Below are 21,111 nucleotides of genomic sequence, written 5' to 3' on the forward strand. Positions count from 1 at the left end.
GCAACCCACAGCAAAACAAAAAACTAATAATTTTGATGGAGTGTGGGGATGTAATTAAAAGTGTCTCAGCCTGAGGAGAGAAGCTGCTCTGTATGATGGTATGGCAGTGGGTACTCCTGTATCTCTTGCTAGACAGCAGCAGAGTGAACAGGCTGTGCCAGGGGTGGATATTATCTTTTAGTATCCTTTGGTCTATTTTAGTATCTTCTTTGGTTTATATCCTCTGGACCAGTGGTTTTCCCCAAACAGACCCTTTTTCTATCACTGAGTCTGGACTTACCTTCATAAAATAAGCCCCTGCCGCATACCTTACATGCAAATAGTAATGTACTCATGTGCAAAATTTGTTTCTTTTGATCTTGATTTGATTTACTTTGTACTTTGAACAACAATTTACAAATGTAAGTTATCTGACTATGGGTTGAGGCAGCAGGTGACCTTACATTTTTCTGCTTAAAATGATTTACAGTGTGTGAAAGTTCATTGGGATGTCAGCATGAAAATTCCATTTTAATAATAATAAAAAAAAATAAATGCCACCAATAAAATTAAATAAATATGCAGTAAAGGCATTCCAGATACTGATGGGATTCTTCAGAAATTAACTTAATCTTAGATAATTTTGAAATAAGAGAGAAAACGCCCTCCCCATGACGTCAGTACATACGGCCAATCAGTGCCATGGGAATCTCTCTCTCTCTCTCTCTCTCTCTCTCTCTCACTCGATCACTCTCTGAGCGTGCGTGCGTGCGTGCATGCGTGCGTCCGTGCGTGTGTGTCAACTAGTTGTTAGCTAGCGCTAGCTACCCAGTTAGCTAGCTTGTTGAAACATTTTAATATAGGCACCGTTTATGCCAAGAAACAGCTGTCGTTCACCATGAGAGAGGACCTCCGCTCCCGTTGCACGTCTGTCTACCTTTAATGCCAAAGAGGATGAAGGACTTTCAGAGAACAATGATAAGTTAGCCAACGCCAACAAAAAGTGAAGCTAACATACAGTTTGTGGACACAGCTTTGCTCGCTAGCATCCTGAGGAGGAAAGCTCTGAGATTTTGCAAGGACTGGATGCGGAAGGAGGATATGAGGCAAGCTGGACAGCTAATGCTAATTGTAAGCTATGCTGGGATCCAAATGTGGAAAACATTTCACTGTGAGCACAATTATCAAATCTGTCGAGCTAACCTAAGCTAACACCAGCTAATGACGAACAACTAACATTCACTTAGCGATCAGCGGTTAAGCTAACTTGATGTTGTAGGCTGGCGTTACATTTACCCAGTTAACGACAGGGACATTACCCAGCCTGAAATGCTGATATATGCGGCCTAGCATTAGCCGGTAACTAGCGTCAAACAATCTGATGATGTTTAACGTTTGTCAGCCAGTTTGCAGCGGTGTACTGCTGCTATCGGTTATGTTTCCTTATTCAACGAGGAGAATTAAGGCGACGGTGGTTGAACAGGGTGAATTTTACCGATCATAGATGCATTTCGTAAGCTAAGCTAAATTGTGTGTTAGCTTGCTAATGTCAATCAGAAAACTTAATCTAGCTGGCACAGCATTGGCCTGGGAATGAAAATAGGCAGTTTAAAGCTCTGTCATCCTGTCTGAAATCTGGAAAAAATAAATCAAATATGTAGCTTCCTTTAAGTCATTCTCACCCTTGCTTTTAGCTGTTCAGATGATAATTGCTGCGATCTAATGTGGAAGTTAAGAAATGTGTGGTAAATAATCATGTTTAGCGTTGACTCATCACAAATGTAGTCCGTTTTACCATGTGAGTTTTTCCAAAATTAATTCAAGATCAGCTTGAAATCAAGAGGGAACTATAAAGGTTTCATAATTATGTGGAATTTAAGGAAGTAAAGTTAAACAACCAGAAAGATACTTTTTAAAATGCTTATCCCTACAACTAATAAGTGCATGTGGACAATTGACAGAGTTCTTCTATAGTATTTATGCCTATTCTGTGATTTTCAGTGTAAATTCATGATTGGATAATTGCCTAACATTAAGTTTTTCCACTGAATGTAATGTTTAAGATGTAGCTTCACTTAAGGAAACAAACCAGTTTGATCTTTCTTACAGATGAATGTTTTTTCATACAGTCAGTGGGTTACCAATGTGCCAAAAAGTCACTCTCCTGATTACCCAACAAGGATTAGGCTAGAGCGTGGCAACGTCGGTGCAGGGAGAGAGCACATACTGGCACAAGAATATGCAAGGACTCTTGACCTCAACTGAAGTATACATATCAAGACACAGAACTATTGTCCTTGATGAAACAGTCCTGGTTAACCTGCCATCCCCAATGGAAGTGCCATCATAGACACAAAATACTGTGGCTCGAACTGTTGCACAGTTTTTTGAGCTACAGCCTTGGAGGAAGCATTTTGGTTTTTGGTTGAACCTGAAGGTGGAGATGGGTTCCCAAGCTCTTCAGATACTGCGGCAGGGTGTTTGGGCTTCGCTCACAGGAGGCTGGTATGTGGACCCCCATCAGAGCACGTTCTCCAACTGCTTCCACCTCTACCTTTGGATATTCCTCCTGGCCTTCCCTTTTCTGTTGTACATGGTAAGCATGTTTTCACAGCAGGTTTACTGCAATCTTATCCAGACAATAAATCCAAACGACTAGATTCAGGCATACATCCATGTGAATGCATTTTCTAATGTTATTTAGCAGAATTGCTTCTATTTAGCAGACATTGCAGCTGCACCTGAGATTTACACAATAGATGGTTGACACATTAGGTGAGTGAAAACCAGCATTACCTTAGACTTAGTTGTTTAACAATGCAAACTGTGCAGCAAACTACAAACATTCAAAATCAAAGATTAGTTCTCACAGCATGTCATCAGTCTGGAGGTCAGCCATGTTGGCTGTACTGACTGTAGACAATGCATCTGAACTTGCAACTGTTCCTGAGTATTTGCTACATTTAAATTGTTCAAAAGTGTTAATGAGATGAACATCACCCTCCTGTGGTGTTCACCACCTTGTAAGCAGGGGTGTAACGTTACATAGATCTGAATTCATATATCCAATCTGACCACCTGCCTTGGCTTTCACAATACACCTGCCACTGATAAGCTGGTACTGAGCCTCTCTCACTGTCCACACGTGATGAAACCTTTGTAACATCTTCAGCTGTCTCTGGGTTTGGAAAAAAAACATTACAAGATGAAGTAGCCAACTCATATGGATCTTCATCACCTATTAATTTTAGTTCCTCAAAATATTGCACCCTTTCCTGCTTTTTATGTCCTTTTCTACAAGGTTAAAAGCTTCCACACATTTTTCAGAACCTTTCTAGGGTTTAGACATTCTAAAGTCGGCATAGGTTTAATATTCATTATATATTCCATTCCGTTGTTTATATCCCAGTACCTCCAAAATGGCGGTGCAACAACACAAGTGGTCAGACAGCCATGCAGGATTGAAGCAAATCTCCAGTTTAACTCAGAGATTAGAAGTGAAAATGAAAGGGAGTGCATAAAAATTTACATTTGAATCATCCCTTGAAATTGTAAAACTGTAAAAAAGCAGCAAGCGAGATAGATCATAGTTGAAGCAGAAAGTCTGCAAGATTGTATGTACATTTCACTCATGTACAGGTTTGTTGCAGATTGGACATGTGTGGTTGCCTTGTGCACTGTGTGGTGGCCAATAGGAGAGGCCAAATCTTCATAACAAAGATGAAATGTGCCCTAAATTAACCTTTCAAATTGTTTTGGTACATAATCTAATGTTTGACTTTCTAAATGCAGTGAACCTCTCATTTCTACTGTCTTTGGTAAGAAGTTGCTTTTTAGTACATACAGTTATCTGTGAGCTTACTTGCTGAAATGAGCAATGGGAATTTGCTTTCATTATGATAACTACATAACATAGGTCTGTGTTTGGTTTGATGTCTTTTTTGGGATTTACAATTTGCCAACCCTTATCAAATAATTCTGGTTACTCATTCTATGAGGTGGACTCCATTGTCTCATTTTCATTTTTAGTCTCAGTTACTGTCACTGTCTCTTCACTCCCTCTCAGGCTCTTCCTCCTAGCTTGGTGGTAGCAGGCATGTACTCTGCTGTGGTGGCCGTCTTTTTCACTGCCATTAAGGTGGTGAACTACCGGCTTCATGCTATGTTTGACCTTGGAGAGATTGTAGAGAAGAAGCAGGCCTCGCTCACAGCTGAAGCTCCAAAGACAGAAGAAGGAGATGAAGGTTCAGGTGCCCATGATGGGAATCAGCACAGGTAGGAAGAAGTTTTCTGACAGATTCTGTCAGAAAAAAAGCTTTGAAATTCCAAAGCTGTGAAATGCTGAATCCTTTTAAATTTTCTGTTTGTGTAACTTCTTCACAGGGATAGCCATGTTGGTGTAGAGATGACTGTGTTTCGAAAGGTCAACTCAACACCTCCGGTGCGCTGTAGCTCTCAGCACTCTCTGTTTGGATTGAACCAGGTGTCGGTGAGGATTACCATATTTTTATAGTAACATGACTTCATTCTTCTGCCTCCATTGTTTCTCTAATTCTTCTTGTTGAAAAAATAGATTTTTTTTTAGCTTCCAGTGTCAAGTATGCCTCAAACATACAGTTCAAATATTTTCATTAGATCCCATTGTTGCCATGATCTTATTGATAACTATTGATATATTTGATCATTGATCATTTTAATGCTCTAACTGCATATTTTGTGTTTTTATTCTTCAGGAATTCTTGCCCCAGCTGGAGGATACAGGGGGCACCAAGGGTAAGTATTTGAATGCTGTTTTCACAGTGTTTACCAGAACTGACAGATTTAAATTTTAAAGGGATAGTTTGGATTATTTGAAGTGGGGTTGTATGAGGTACTTATCAATAGTCAGTGTATTACCTACAGTAGATGCTAGCTGGCACTTCCCCAGTTTGGAAAAGGAGAGGGGCCACTAAGAAACCTTAAAAAAACTCCACCTGAAATATCAATATCAGTTTAAGTGATGTATATTTTTTTATATATTTGTGTATCTTGCCTTCTGTATCTCTGGTGCCTTTACTCCATTCAATGTATGCACTAGATCAAGACGAGTTTAGCCTGTGTTGAATGTTCACTATTGTTTTTTGAGTGACATATTTCCTTTCACCTCAGATATCAAAGAGCTAATGCGGGAACAAGGAAGCAATAATGTGATTGTTACATCAGCTCACCGTGAGGTCCTACGCCAGAGTTCCCAGGACACTATTAGTGAGTCTGCCACTATTCAGTGATCAGAAATGAGCATCTTACACACTGAATACCGTCTAGTCCCGCCCAAGCTATAGACATATCAGTATTCCATTGTAGGCATGGCTCTTAATTCTGTTCATCAAGATCATCCATCAGGGTTCTGGAAATCCTTTAAAACACTTGAACTTTAATGTGATGTTGTCAAACTTTGAAAAGTGCTTGACATTGTAATGGAATTCCTTTCAAAATGAATCACAATCTGACTGAATTGTTGGATTTTCATATAAAATAATAAAATAAGTCAGAGAGAGCCTAACTGCATTTGCGTAAAATGAAGACGACTGAGCTCAACAGCTTAACATTTTAAGGTGTAGCCTACTAGATTTTCTTTAAGTTTTAGGTTGGTCTGCTACTCACATTCTGGTGTAAGGCCGTCATTACTAGTAGTAAAGCAGTTAAGATCTTTATTGAAATTGAAATTATTTGTCTATTTATTGAACGAGGCCAGGTCTACTTACAGACAGGTAACACAGTTTAAACTTTGAAACTTTGTTGTGTTTTCCTTCAATTTGTCACCCTTCTGTAGAATGCTTTCAAGTATGAATTTGATCATAATTTTGGTTGTTTATAGCAGAAGAATGTGCAAGAAGTGAAATAATTATTTTGAGTATATGGAATGATTTTATTTTCCCCCAACTGCCCAACCCTCATTAGTTTACAAAACCCCCAAAATACAGTTTCAGTGTTCAGTTTTGTGTTCAGTACAAATGTACAGTCAATTTTACAGCTCATTCTTAATCAGAATATTTTGCCTTCTCTCCAAAGCTTGACAAATAAAATATGCTACAAAAAAGATTCCCTTCTTAAAGCACTCTCAACTCTCAGTTTCTCATAGTGATCCAGCCTGTATATACATTTATACATGTATATGTAATTTACCATAGGTGTAAGGTGCTGGAAAAGCTTAAAAATGCTCAAAAGACTTTAATTTGACTTTAGGAAAGTTATATGAACCTGAAAAAGATTAAAAAACAACAAAAGTCCAGAAAAGTGCAAAATTCAAATGCTGTGTTAAACCTTTTCAAACTGTATTTCAGTCTGATTTTGATCTGTTTCACTGTACAGGGGCTCCCAGTGTGGTCCAGTCCTGCATTGCTGCTGCTCTTGGAGGGGATTTCCCTGCTCTTATGGGGATATCTGGAGTGTCAGCTGGATTTGGAGAACCAGGAGACTGCTTGTCTATCCCTCCTTCACCCTCCAGTCAAGAAGATGGAGGTGACAAAGAACAGTTGCAGGAAGTGGAAGAATTACCAGAACAGCTGTCTCAACAGAGTCCCGAGGACAATCGGTTGGGGGCCTATTCTCCCCTTGGCCCCTCTGCTGAATCTGGGAGCCTGGGGGATACTCCCCTTAGCCCCCTTATAAAGAGCAGCCTAAGTGAGGAGCTGAGTGAAAATCTCCTGGGTTTGGGTCTTGACCCTGTGGCGTTTGCACCTGGGACCGAGCACCCAGGCAGCCGCAGTGGGGTGGCACTAGCTGCCGGATCCACGGACAGCTGTTTCAGTGCAGGTGGAGCCACCACAGACCGCGAGACGCTAAGCACTGTTAGTAGTTACCGGAGTGAAAAAACGGACTCCACTCAGCTGGAAAGTCCTTCATTCAGCCAGCCGCGGCCTGCAGATGCACAGGCTCCTGCTTCAGCACAGGCGATAGGCTCCACCATCCCCGGGCCCATGGACGATCCAGTAGGACAGGGTGGCAGTGATACTGACAACCTGTCAGACAGCGTGCTACTACGCTCCCCTTCCAAAGAATTCTCCCTCAGCCAGGGGCTAGACAGGACACTTGTTGAAGGAGAGGATTTGCCCCCTGTACTCTGTGATATTGCACAGCCCCCTCCTCTCCAGAACTCTTCCCCTTCAAGCAGCGGACACTCAGAGGTTTGTGATTTAGACAGAAATGCCCCTGTTCCTCCTCTACCCCCACCTCGGCAGGCCAATTCAGTGCCCTCAGGGCTGGCCCTGGGTTTAGTGTGTTCTGAGCCTGCTTTGCCCATATCCTCTACCCCGTTTTTACTGCCTGACCAGCCTGCCCTGCAAGCCCAGCAGGTCGTGCGCCCTAAAGACTTGAAGCTGCTGCGGGCCAGCGGCAGTAGTGTGGGGCATAGGCCGGGCCGAAGGAAAGCTCCACGAAGGCGAGCCGGAGCAGGAAGCAGTAGTTTTGACTGTGGCTCTTACAGGCGTCACCACAATCACAGACAACACAGAGATTATATCCCAGTGCGCAACCGACTGGGTGCCAAGGCGTACAGTGAAAGTTTATTTGAGGATTCTAGCGACGAGGATGATGGCAGCGACATGAGCGCTGGTTCAAGTCTGGGCTCTCAGCGGCGATACAGCTCAGACGATGATGACGATGACGATGACTCAAGTTCCTCTACCTCCTGCTACTCCCCGGACCTCGCTAACACTGGCATTACATCCCCGCTCCCCCCTGCTGCTCAACTGCCCACTCCAAGGGAAGGGGATTTACCTGAAACTGCTGGCCCCTCACATTCTCGTGCTGCTCAGCGCTCTTCTAGCACGGCGAGTGCTAAGACTCATGCAAGAGTGCTAAGTATGGATGGGGCAGGTGGAGGCCAGAGCAACACGGCGGCTCTGCCCTCTACACTGCTTACAATGCCCTCCACCTCTACCCCTGCACCTCGCACTCTCACCATCTCTAAGTCTGATCTGGAAGCCCGCACCATCCATACTGACGGTTTCCCTGGAACTCATCATCATCGGCTGGATTCTCTTGGAGGCTCTTGGACCGGCAACCAGATGGGCTGGAGGGCAGAAGAACTGGTTGAAGAAGGAGCTGTAGGGGGAGGTGAGTCAATATAACCTTAAAATCTGTGTCCAGAATGTGTGTGTTTTTGTTTAACCTCCTAGTTTTTGGTGCAAGTGAAGGCAGAATCCTGAAACCCTTTCCTGAGAAACTAAGCTGTTACATTCATTACATTCATGTGGATACTCTTTAGAACTGCAGTGATTAATTGATTGTTAATCTATTATTGAATTCAACACCAACTATTCCAATAACCGATTAAGTGGTTTTAGTACCTTTTAAGAAAGAAAAATGTAAGATTCTCCAATAACAACTCTTTAAATGTGAACATTTTGTGGTTTCTTTAGTCCTTTATAAGAGAGTAAACTGATTGTCATTGGGTTGTAGACAAAAAAGGATGTTATCTTGGACATTTGGATGCACTGATCAACATTTTTCACCATTTTATGACATTTTATAGACCAAACAAATAATCAAACTAATCAACCATAAAAATATTTTTGGGTTGCAGCCCTAATGCACTTCGCTTGATGTAACCATCGAACACATGCTCAAACTGTGAAACAAATATTCTACTCCCATGCAGGAAGAAATACACAGCCTACAGCATGACTCAGTTATGCAGTTATACTGCTGCTACTTTTTATCTAAACTTTTTCAGGCTCAGAACTTTTAGCAGCATTTTGATTGGTTAGAATAATTCAAATAGAATTTTTAATTCAACACTAAAAATCCAATCTACATAAATTGCTCTCCACTCTTTTATGCTCTTCCTTGATGTTAAAAACACTCCACACAGCAGACATATTGACAGCACTGCTGACCAGTCTAACTCACATCCTAGCTACGAGTCATGTGGCACATGCTGCACACAAGTTTTACTGAAACTTTGTATGGCTTGTTGCCCAAAGTTTAGGTAGGTATTCTAAGTGATAATTTAGGCTAATGGATTTTTATTGCATTACACTTTTGTTTCTCCCCAGTATGTGCTCCAGTGGTTTTTGCAATACCGATATGAGTATTGGATCGACACATCCCTGTTTTTGAGTGTCTGATTGGCAGGCAATTAAGTCCCAGATATGAAGGACTGTAAATCATTTAATTGACCCTAATAGAATATTACCTGGTATTTTATTTTGTCTACAAACAAGTTAATACCAAAGAAAGTATGTCCCTTACTTTAGCAGTCTTTTGAGTAACCAGAAGTTGAGTTGAGTTAGTTGAGCATTTTCTGAATTGCACTGCATGTAATTTTCTACCATAACCATATAGTGTATCATCATTATTGTGGACAGAACACTGTGAAATGGTGATTGTATAACTTGTAAAAATTGGAAAAAGTACATTACATTAAAGGCAAATTATGCAGGAATTTCTGAAAAAAAAAGTCATACAAAACAAATCCCTCTAAATCATCATCCACAACTCTTTAAATTGGAAGATACATTTGAAAAATAAATTCAGCTTTCCAACAGACACGTTTTTTTAATGAAATGTAATGCAAATCAAATGTATTGAAGGTATAAAGAGCACTGACATAAGCACATATGAAATTTACTGCCAGACATAGACCTTGACTGACTGAACAAATTCAGTGAAAGAGCTATAACTTAGCATCACTATCCCTTGTAATACTTATCTGAGTCACAAATCAGAAGGCAAACATTTCATTGACTGACCTTAAGTGAGTGCCAGCTTCCATATTTGTGACTCACCCTTGTAGTTTACAAACCATGAAATGCATAAATGGGAAGCAGATTTTATTAAGACGGGGAAAAGGAGCTGCCTGGCTACTTAAAATATTAGTCATACTTTTGTAATGCCTTGGCAGCAGATACATTTCCTGTGACATCATGACATTCATGCTTTACAGTAGTTTTTTGTCTGCGATGATAGAAACTGCAACAGTGACTGGAGATTTTGGTCAATACCAGTCAATTTTAATACAAGATGCCAGAAAGACATAAACAGAAAACATTTTTATTACAAACAGCTTTGTTGTTATTGGCTTGAAACTGCATTAATGCTTCGTTGTATAAATGAAAAAGAACAAATGTTGACAGCTGTGAGAGGTGTGCTGTCTTTGCCAGACTCGGGGTGTTGTGATGCTTAACACAGGCACTGAGCAGGAAGCTTTGCTGTGTTGAAACAGAGCATGAGCAGATAGTGAGACAGAGAATCAGACTCTTTTCTTCATTGTCTCGACTTCACCACTGATCTGGAGGCAGAGGCTAAGGGGTTGCTTGGCCCCATCACAGTAAAGGTCATTTTTTGTCTTGAACCTCCCCTTCACCGTGCCGGACTACTGGGAACTTGTATTGTTCCGAACACCTGTGACTTTAATATCAACTCTCTGTAGCCCATCAAAGTAGTGATCCAAGGAAAGCATCATGAAAGATGTTGGGTCTCCATGACCTCTTGTGAGTAGATCTGTCTAGTTATGTCTAATTAATTTAGTAAGTGATTTAAGAGTTGGTACGAGTGCAGTTGTTCAAATAAGCACTAACCCTGTTTTAAAAACCTGTTGGCTTGTTTACCAGACATTGAAGCTTGTTGATTATTGCATATATTATAATAGGAACAGCTTTACCTTTTTCATGTGGATTCCACACAGCTTTGATAACCAATGCCTAACCTCCAAACTTGGTTGGAGAACATTTGTTTGTTGAGAAACAAGTGGGCGCCATGCCTCTTATTTGTTGTTGTTGTAACACAAACATTATTATCATATTATTATTATTATTATTATTATTATTATTATTATCATTATTATTAAGAAAAAGAAGAAAACCAAATTGAAAATATCTTGAATTTCATAGGTCTATTTTTAGTGATTTTCTCACAGCTGAGAAAACCTAGGCCTAACTAATAAAAGCAAGTAAAAAAGATCATTGATAACATAAAAGACAAATCTCATGAAATGTATATTAGACCAGAACAGTACAACACAGTAAAACAGTATATGACACGCGTGTTTTGTCCTAACCCAATTTTCTCCATGACAAAACGGCACCAAATAGGTTTGTAATCCTGCATCTGAAACAGGAAATAAAGATGATAAAGAAACAACATCTAGGTAATTTACTGCTGTGGATGACGTTTCTGTCTGATGGCAAGATATCATAACAGCATAATTAACACTGATAACATAAGCAATGCCTGCTAAATTACAAATCCACTATTTGAGTTTCTGGTGTCTTTTTAAATTAGGGCAGCCAGTAAAAAGTTAAAATTGTTGCTTTCCTTCAAGTATAAAATGGAGCCATGAATGATTGTCTGTCCAGAATTAGACAAGTGACAGGATCAAGGATGTATTTAACTGATTAAATAACACTCCAGACGTGTTTCTCACATTTCAATCCAAATCAGAATACCCTCAAATGCAACAATTAATTAAAAAATTAAATAGTTAGAAAAATCAGTCAGTTAGAATACAACATGTTTGACAGATCAAATGATTTTTGATGAAAACTGAACTAATATTTAATTGTGCAATCAAGAGTGTATCTATCGATGTCAGGGTTTCCTGCGATGTATGATAGAGGAAATTACTACACTTTGATGAAAAATATTATTAATCTTTAAGAGCAGCGTCGCCCTACATTTCTAACCAGTTTCCTGGGTGAAACCCTGAATCTGATAATTAAAGTCTTTGGTAAATTTACGTTAAGCTATAATGGTTTTAGGCAATGATTAACTTGGCTTATTCTTTCACTGCATTTGATGATCAACATTAATGTGTCATTAAGCCATATTACTGCTCTTAACATTGACTCAGTGGGGGTTACTATTCCTGACTTCACTCAGTTTGGGATTTAAAACTGCACATTGTTCAAGTAACATCCAGTCATTGTTGGATATTGGTTTCCATTTTTCATGTAAATGGTGCCCTGTATCATGTATATTGACACTGTAATGTAACCCATTGATGTAACTGATAACCCTTCTCCAGCCTTAGCTCCAGAGGATGGGGGCAAACACGACTCAGTCAGCAGTGTTAAGAGGACCCAGGCCATCCGCAGGAGACACAATGCTGGAAGCAACCCTACACCGCCCCCGTCCACCATGGGATCCCCTCCCAGGTTAGTTGATTAAGCAGAGTTGAGCGAGGGTTAAAGCTGTTGACTTTTATTTGCCCTAATTTCAACCAACCAAATCTGCTGTAGTCAAGGCTGTTGGCAAGTTCACATTATTATGTGCGTGAGAAGTAGTGATCCTGATTAAAATTGCTATTGTGTTTTAGGGAAAAATTTCTGGAGATTTGTTGTAAAATTAATATTCTCAGCAGGTCTTGGAGAAATGAATAATAAAACATTAATTAATTGAAACTACCACTCAGGGAACATGCCAGCTTCAGCAGCACAGATGGAGTTTAGGCTTCACACTGCCAAAATTACATTTTACAGCTAATGTTGGACAAAGTGTTATTCAACACGTTCCTTGTGTTTTTGTTCCTGTAGCCTTCAGGACCTCCAGCGGGCTCGGACCTCCTCTCATTCTCGGACCCGCACTCTTCCCTCAGCCTTACAGTTTGCCTCCTCACTCCTACTGCCCCGCAGCGGCATCCACGAAGCCTCCACCTTTGACGACACATCAGAAGGAGCGGTGCATTATTTCTATGATGAGAGTGGTGAGTCAATGGCATCTGAAGAAATAGTTCAACATCTTGGAAAAACAAGTGCTTATTGGCTTTCATGTTGAAAGTCCATCCACATGCATTAATTGTCCTTTCCTCAGGTGTAAGACTCCGCCCTCATGAAAAATAGTTTGATTTTCATGATTCATTATTTATTCACCTGTATAGATTTTGGTGTGTGTTTTTTTTTTTTGTGAGCAGTATAAATAGAACTAAAACTAACAATTTATTATACAGTCCTGTGTTGTAAAATGATCAATAAATTAAATGTAGGCTACACACAAAAGAGAACAATATACATATTTAAAAATATTCGTCAAACAGTGGGTTCAAACTAAGGTCCCACCTCTAACTGGGCCAATTATACTTGTGCATCATGGGGACAGTTGGGGTGGTCAATCAGATTTCAGACATGGTACCAGGGATTAATAAGTCCAGTTTCTTGCATATTTCTAGGGCAGAAACCACCCAGTGCCTCATAATAATTTGTAGATAAAATGCATAATTTTTATTTTACAAAATGACAAAGAAGAACCTCAAAGTACAGACACAATACAAGAACAAAAATTGAAATGACCTTCAAAACACTGTACAGGCTATGACAGACATACCTATGTAAAATTAAAAGCACTTAAGGCTGTGATGGTGTCTGTGATACTGCAATCATGTGATTGCAGGGTTGGGCTCATTACAGTCATCACCGCAAATTCTATTTTAAATCCATTGCGCAGTGTATTTGAGATGAGCGCTGTCGCACACGTGGCCAGTCAAGAACACTCACTCGCTGATTGGTCAACAGACTCAGCCCAAGGCATCATGTGAGTGCTACTGAACAGCTTAGAACAATGATGACTCAACACGGAAAAATGAATGAATAAAATATTTCTAACAGTGTTAGATTTATCATTATGGATTATTTTGCAAAGTCTCCAAAAACACTATGCAGTCCTAGGCTGTTCTGCTCAGCTTACTTTAGGGCTAACCAGCTCTACCTTTCCAGCAGTTGGGAAGTAAAAGAAAAGAGTTTTCAATTTTAATAATTTTTTTATTTGAAAAAAAAAAACCTGCAGTGCTGTAACCTGTGCTGTACATTTCCTGCCAGACTGACAACTTACTGCTAAGTTTCTGCTCCAGTATTAGCAGCTCCCTCACTTGTCTGCCACATGTTCTCACCTTGTTCACATGCTGCTCACAGAGCCACGCTACTCTTATAACAGCATCCTTCAATAAATTCTGATAGAAGATAGTTCTTTTTACAGCGGAGGGTGGGGTAGCCATGGTTAACCGTCATCCCAGGGGAATACGTAGCTTTTTCCCTGCAGTAAGAAAAAAATCCATACCTTCACAGCCCTAAAAGCACCTATAAGTTTTGGTTGTCTGTTTTTACTATTTCTCTGTTCTCCATCAAGATTGCCTCTTCCTCCTACAGTTTGTAGGTTGTTCTGTTATGTGTTGAGTTTCTGGAATAAAAATAAGGTTGAAAGAGTCGGGGGACAAACAAAGACAAACACAACTGTATCATGTTAGTTTTACAAATGTGTCTGTGGATTATTCCCTGTTGAAGGTACCAGTTTCATTTTTATTTGTGTTGTGTAACAGGAGTGAAGAGGTCCTACACTTTTGGACCTGCTGGAGGTGGTTATGAGGATCCAGTTCAGTAAGTTATAAAATTTTTATGACCAGGTTTTCTTTTTTCCAAGACTATAACAGTTAATTTGCTGTTAGACAGCTACAATTAATGCCATAAAATTTCACACTTGCAGGGAGAGAGAGAGACAGTCCCAGTCCTCAAGCTTCACCTCCACTGAGGTCCAGGAGGGGGCACCAGTCCTGTCCATGCTCCAGCCAAGACCTGTGGTTTTACAGGGCATGCAGGTGCGCAGGGTGCCTCTGGAAATGCCTGAGGTTAGCAGTCTTTGATATTTGATGTGGTAGATAATTCCAGGGAGAAACTCATGTAAATAAGTCCAGGAGTCTCTCGATCACAGATTGTCCTTTGTTCTTTGTCCTCCTGTATTCATCTCTCACCTCATCTGTAGTTTGATCTGGATCACGAGTCTCTACAAGAGTCCCAGGAAAACACTCTGATGATTGAGGAGAAAGCCAAACCCAAACAGTATTATCGCTTTTGGGTGCTGCCCGGGAAGTGGCTGAGGGTTCGATACGATCGATTGGCTCTTCTGGCCTTATTGGACAGGTAAGTCAGACTGTTGTAGTAGAGGAGAGATAACATGCTGTTTGGCCCCTTGTTCTCCGTAATCCCTAATATTGACTAATATGTAATAAATAATGTATGTCAGTGAATTTGAGCCATAGTTAAATCCCATCTTGTCCTTTTTGTTTCTGTTTGTTCTGTGTTATTAAGTAAAACTCTGGCTGTGAAATCCAAACAGAATGACAAAAGTAGTTGCTAACAACACCCACAATATACAATAATGGTTATTCTTGTAAAATAACATTTTGCCCACACGTTATGCACTTAAAAGGGAAAATTTATCCACGTATCATGTGGACATCCAGTCAGTCATGAGGTTAAATTTTGTCGGTTCACGCAATAAATTCCTCAGTTTGCTATATTGACCAAGAAAACTTACCTTGCTCCAAAGTCTGCTGCTTCCTGCTCCCTGTGATGTCACTGGATGGAAAGAATAACAATGTGATATTTAAGCTTGATTTTTTAGTTTCTTTCTCTGGGTATCCAAGGGGTGTACTGTTTGAGTATTTTAGTCACCTAACACTGTTTTGGCCAGTTAAGTAACAATGTAAGTTGTATAATGACATAGCAGCATCAGTGAGGGAGTCATAAGCTCACCCACAATGCCTACTGGTTGATGTAGGCACTGCTGCACAGCACTGTACACTGAGCAGTTTTATTGGTCAGTATTACACACAGAGGAATTGGATTGACATTGACCTGACATCCACATGAAAAGTGTAAAATTTAATTTAATGCTTTGTATGATGAGCCTCGGAATGGGAGCTTTTTGGTGTGCAGATCTGTTTGTTTTAAGATATGTTAAAACGTGTCCAGCAGGTATAATTTCATGTTAATTTTCTTTACAAAACATCAACGTCAAGTAATCAGTGTTAGGTTGTCTGAGTAATATTTCCTTTGCTTTGTGTTGCCAGAAACCGCCGTGTGGGAGAGAACGTGTTTGCTGTGGTGCTGGCCAGTCTGGTGGCCTTCTTGGGGTTCCTACTGCTGCTCCAGGGCTTTTTCAGGGACATCTGGGTCTTCCAGTTCTGCCTGGTCATCGCTAGCTGCCAGTACTCTTTACTGAAGGTACTTTAGCTCTGGATTTGATTTGCAAATTGGACTTCATACTTTGGTAACAGAAAAAGATCTATACCAATCTCTAAAGCTGTGCAGAGACCATATTACTTTATTGATCTTACCAGTCACCCTTTCTGCATGACTAAGGTACAAATATGTGTGTTCAGTGTACAGTTTAATTGACTACACACAATGTGAGTGCTGATAATAAACCCCCAGTCTTTTTAGGTTTTGTCCATTGACAAAGACAATAATGTTTTATTCCATCCAGATGGTGGCAAAGATACTGACAAAAAAAGAGAAAAAGGCAGTGGCAGTTTCTTTGTGTACTTCTACTTCGAGCAGAAAGATAAAAAATAGACCCACAGATGGCTGTGAAGACAGTATGGTTTGTCCATTTTGCTGTGAAATTGAGTTTTATTTGTACCACAGCACAGCCTCTGTCAAGACTACATGTAAAACGCTGCTCCAGTAATATTAAATCTAGCTCACTACAGCATTTAACAGATCTTCTGACAGCAGCAAAGTGGGAAATCTGAGTCAAACTGAAAGACAGACGACCATCATTTCAGACATGCCAGAACTCTATCTGATTGTCCAACAGCCAGATTATGGATCGTTGGGGCACTTAATCAGATGCTGTGACTCCCCTCAAACTGACCATGAAACTACAACCAATTTGGTGGAGATTCAGCTCAATTCTAAAATTAGTTGGGGCAGCAAGTTATTTGGGGTAAAAATCAGGCTTAAACTGTACAGTGTCTGCCCAGCTTTACAGAGTTAAATTTATCATTTCAGTACATGATTTAAGCCACAGTATGTTCTATACTGTGCACAATATAATAGAGCCAGACAGATATATAGGTTGGCCAATATTATTGGCCTGATATTGGCCTAGCATAGCTATATCGGTCTATATCAGTACTGGCATATATGTTGTCCAATATTTTTTTTTACAGTGCATAATGCAAATTGTTTTTATTCCTCCATGTCTGGTGACAGGTGGAGACATGTTTTTGAGTTTTCTGTTGTAATCTTATGAACACAATATCTTAAGAACACTTTGACTGTATTTCTTCAAACTTGGTGCAGATGTCCACTTGGACTCAAGGATGAACTGATTAGATTGGTGGTCAAGGTCACTATGACCATACATCCATCTCATTCTCATTAATGCGATATCTTAGGAACAACTGTATTGAAATTAAAAATTCCACTATTGTGAAAACACTAATCGGCATTTGTCGGTCTCTAGAATGTAAGTATTTAAATGTACGTGAAACCTCTGAAACTTAAATTCACTGCCTCTTTGTTTTAGAGTGTGCAACCAGATGCAGCCTCTCCCATGCATGTGAGTACTAAAATGTCCTCAAAGCTTAAATTAAAACAGGGCATCTCACCATGTTATTGGCATGTAATTGTGGCTTGTCTTTTTGAACAACAGGGCCATAACTGGATCATTGTGTACAGTCGGCCAGTCTACTTCTGCTTGTGCTGTGTGATGATCTGGATCTTTGACTTATCTGGGCGCTCTGGCAGCCTGCAGCCCTTCACCCTCTATGGAGTCACCTTCTTCTCTGCACAGTTCCTGCTCTGTGTCAGGGACATGCTCATTGGTTAGTTTCTATCCAGGACTCTTTTCATCAACATTGTACAAGATTGTGTTAAAACCTCAACAGTGTCCCTGTTTCATATTATGGAGGTCATACAAAGTCTTGAACCTTTGGAGTTTATTTTTTCAAGGTTAAGAATATACTTGGATTTCTTTCTTTCTTTTAAATATTTTAAATAAAGCTATCTTGTCATATTTGTCATTCATAGCTAGACAAGTCTTCTGTTGATCCCTTACTCTGAAAGTTAGCAAGCATAAAATAATCGTGATCAAAACATACAGTCAAATAAGTCATATAAACAGCTGATAAAATCTACAAAGTGACTTTATATATTTATTGCTGTGAAGGAATTTGCAGTTGCATTTATGGTAACAGTATAGGCATGATAGACCTTTGAGAGTCTGGAAGTTGTTGGTTTAAGTACCTTGAAAGTGCTTGAATTGTACACTTCAAAGCTGTATGAACCATGGAGTGGTAATTAACTTTTCTCTTTTGTCCCACAGTGTTTGCCTTGTGTTTCCCGGTCATTTTCCTGTTTGGGTTGCTACCTCAGGTCAATACTTTTGTGATGTGTCTGCTGGAGCAGATTGACATGCACATTTTTGGTGGAACTGGTAAGAACACGTCTACACAGGGAAGATGATGATGTAAAACCTCTTCAGGAAGCGTTATAACATGTTAAAAACTGCACACGATCATTTGTGTTGTAAGTTCCTCCTGATCTTCTCTCTGTTTGTTGTTCCTCAGCCACTACTAGCCCCCTCTCATCTCTGTTCAGCCTCATACGCAGCATGTTGGTGGCTGCTCTGCTGTATGGATTTTGCCTCGGTGCTATCAACGTAAGTGGAACAGAAACACTAATCCATGAAAGTAGAGCTGTTTTGGTTTGGTATTTCTGATCAGAATCATTGCGGACAGTCCTTGATTTAATATTATGTGTTTTTTTTGCACTAGGCTCCGTGGGGGGATGCCCATGTGCCAGTACTGTTCTCTGTGTTTTGTGGCCTACTCCTGGCCTTATCCTACCACCTCAGCCGCCAAAGCAGCGATCCCACCATCCTGTGGTCAGTATTTTGTGTTTCTCATTGTCAATAATGGTCTCACTGACAATCTTGTTTTGCAGATAAAAAGAGGCACAACACAAGTAACACAGCACACATGATACAGTGTGTGCGGCCATAAGGATCAAAAAGTAAACAAAAAAAATGAATGTGTTTAAGAATGTGTCTAAGCCTTCATCAGCATTATACAGAACAGTAGAAATAGCATTTGTAAATGAATGAGGTTCAAATGGCAATCAGCAGAGAGAACACTTAATTATAGGAAACCACAGGGGTGACCACAAAAAAGGCAGGAAAAAATGACCTATCATGAGATGTCATGAGTGTAAGAGTAATTAATGCATACACAAGAATTCACAAGACCAGAAACATAACAAAAGACAGAAAATGACCACATATCACTTTTGTAGAGAAAAATACAGATCATTAGTTTTTTATTTCATAATTAATTTGTATTATATATGAGTTATTTTCCATCTTGGGCTTTCATGCAATTTTGTATTCTCTCTGCTGATTGGCATTTGAACCTCACCTGTTTACAAATTCCCATTTCAGCTGTTCTGTATTATCGTGATGTTAACTTAGAGCTGAAATGTGTTTGTTTTTCTGCCCACAGTATACAAGAAACCTAATTATCAGTGTGTCTATAGGTTTTCTTTTAACCTTGTGTTTACATTCATGATAGAGCCACGCGCATTAAGAAGCTTTTTTCGTACACTTTGCATAGTGCTGCATTTATTTATATTTTGGTGCCAAACCTGTTTTTGTTGTGGGTGATTATTTGGCTGAACAGCTATTTCAGTCAATACAGCTGTCAACATAGACCATGTAAAATGGTCATATTTTAGATTCAGATTCAAAACTTTGTCTATTAATGCAGGCTTTGTCTTTCACTGGTGCGTGGCACACATCCGAATACAATACAGTACATATTAAAAGCAGCAAATGGACATAGAAGGGCAACCTATTACATGTATTAAATCTCAAAAATATGTCAAATAATGGGCACTAACAGGAGCAGGAGCTAAAGTTAAGTTAAAGAGTTGTGACCTGTGGTAGTTTTACTTTACATTTTTGCTTGTGCTTTATGTGTGTAACTGTAACCTGAAGTGTAATTTTAGGCTTTAGGTCAGTACTCTTTCATTTTATGAATGTAACTACAACAGCACCAACCTGTTAGGCTGCTACCTTGGCAACGTTTCTCTTGTAAAAGGTGTTTTTATCTCAGTGGTACTTCCTGGTATTTTAAGATAAAATAAATAAATTAGATGACTACAGTGATCATGTAATGGGCTCTGAACGCTGCCAAAACACAAGCGACCTGCAAACAGAAGTGTGCCTGAACACAGTCTGTGTACACTTTGATTTTACACCTCAGCTTTTTGCTGTAGTTCTCATGATTCCTCTTTGTTTTTTAACCACTTACATCAGGTCACTGGTGCGATCTAAGTTATTCCCAGAGTTAGAGAACCGAACACCAGAAGAACCCCCTGTGGAGATCAAGGACCCTCTTCCTGAGAAGCTGCGTAACTCTGTGGTAAAGATCACTGCTCACTTTCCTGCATAAACTGTAGTCTCACTTTTGAATTCCCTGTGTCAGTAATTTTTAAGTCTTGTGCCCTCTTGCTGGCTCTTTGTAGAAAGAGATTCTTCATTCAGACCTCGTCATGTGTCCCCTCATGGCTGTGATTACCTTCGCCATCAGTGCCAGCACAGTTTTCATCGCCCTTCAGGTTAGTTGGAGCAGAGTTTATGATCCTATTCTACAACACGTTTTGGAGAAATTTAGTGAAAAAACAGATCTTTCCTGCTAATGTTGCTTTTTTTCCCCCCTCTTGATCCACAGCCTGCTCTTAGCTTCGTCTTGTACATCCTGGCTGGAGTTGTAGGCTTTATTACACACTATCTCCTGCCTCAGCTGCGCAAGCAGCTGCCGTGGTTCTGCCTGGCTCACCCTGTGCTCCGCTCCAGGGAGTACAGCCAGTTTGAGGTCCGAGGTGAGTGTGTGACTGCTCTTTGTTAACACACACAGAAACATGCATTTTGAAGTATCTTTAAAGTAGAAGTAGAAAGACTATTATATGAACAACTGGAACATTTAAGGAAAAAGTGGCATAGAGTAAAGGAGAAATGGTAAGATCTCTGCAACAGCACCACATACTGTTGTTTTTTTTTAGTCAAACAGCTTCATATTTCGAATATCACTTATAGTCTCTATAAATCCTCATTACTACAGGGTTTCTGTGGGTCCTTAAAAAGTCTAAAATCCAGTAATCTGAGTTTTATGAAATTTTATTTAAATTTAAATCAATTAATCTTACCTTTATTAAGTTGCTTTTAAATGTGTTTTGGGAAAAGAATTTATATTGATCATGCTGTATCAACTACTAACCCCAATTCCAAAAAATTTGGAAACCTGTGTAAAATGTAATTGAAAATAGAATGCATTGATTTACATACTTTCACTGATATTAAACAAGACATTTTATGTTG

The 21,111-nt window shown here is 39.8% G+C and overlaps 1 protein-coding gene across 2 annotated transcripts in view; it reads left to right on the forward strand.

The window, feature by feature from the left end:
• Positions 1 to 756: 756 nt before the first annotated feature.
• LOC146318951 (pecanex-like protein 3) overlaps positions 757 to 21,111 on the forward strand; it is a 34,528-nt gene continuing 14,173 nt past the window's right edge. The window contains exons 1-21 of one of the 2 annotated variants that reach the window (XM_084731188.1): positions 757 to 1,110; positions 2,089 to 2,575; positions 4,046 to 4,254; positions 4,363 to 4,468; positions 4,713 to 4,752; positions 5,128 to 5,223; positions 6,331 to 8,076; positions 11,987 to 12,116; positions 12,495 to 12,664; positions 14,270 to 14,327; positions 14,434 to 14,575; positions 14,710 to 14,867; positions 15,800 to 15,953; positions 17,263 to 17,295; positions 17,389 to 17,560; positions 18,061 to 18,171; positions 18,305 to 18,396; positions 18,512 to 18,621; positions 20,050 to 20,155; positions 20,259 to 20,351; positions 20,465 to 20,615. In XM_084731188.1, the coding sequence (XP_084587314.1) occupies positions 2,423 to 2,575; positions 4,046 to 4,254; positions 4,363 to 4,468; positions 4,713 to 4,752; positions 5,128 to 5,223; positions 6,331 to 8,076; positions 11,987 to 12,116; positions 12,495 to 12,664; positions 14,270 to 14,327; positions 14,434 to 14,575; positions 14,710 to 14,867; positions 15,800 to 15,953; positions 17,263 to 17,295; positions 17,389 to 17,560; positions 18,061 to 18,171; positions 18,305 to 18,396; positions 18,512 to 18,621; positions 20,050 to 20,155; positions 20,259 to 20,351; positions 20,465 to 20,615 (4,030 nt within the window). In that variant the 5' untranslated portion in view covers positions 757 to 1,110; positions 2,089 to 2,422. Of the gene's footprint in view, positions 2,576 to 4,045; positions 4,255 to 4,362; positions 4,469 to 4,712; positions 4,753 to 5,127; positions 5,224 to 6,330; positions 8,077 to 11,986; positions 12,117 to 12,494; positions 12,665 to 14,269; positions 14,328 to 14,433; positions 14,576 to 14,709; positions 14,868 to 15,799; positions 15,954 to 17,262; positions 17,296 to 17,388; positions 17,561 to 18,060; positions 18,172 to 18,304; positions 18,397 to 18,511; positions 18,622 to 20,049; positions 20,156 to 20,258; positions 20,352 to 20,464; positions 20,616 to 21,111 lie in introns of both variants that reach the window. The other variant, XM_084731187.1, reaches the window with a different exon arrangement.

This window comes from Lutjanus erythropterus, chromosome 11 (genome assembly GCF_056507025.1).
Source record: "Lutjanus erythropterus isolate fLutEry1 chromosome 11, fLutEry1.hap2, whole genome shotgun sequence".
NCBI classification, from domain to species: Eukaryota; Metazoa; Chordata; class Actinopteri; order Lutjaniformes; family Lutjanidae; genus Lutjanus; species Lutjanus erythropterus.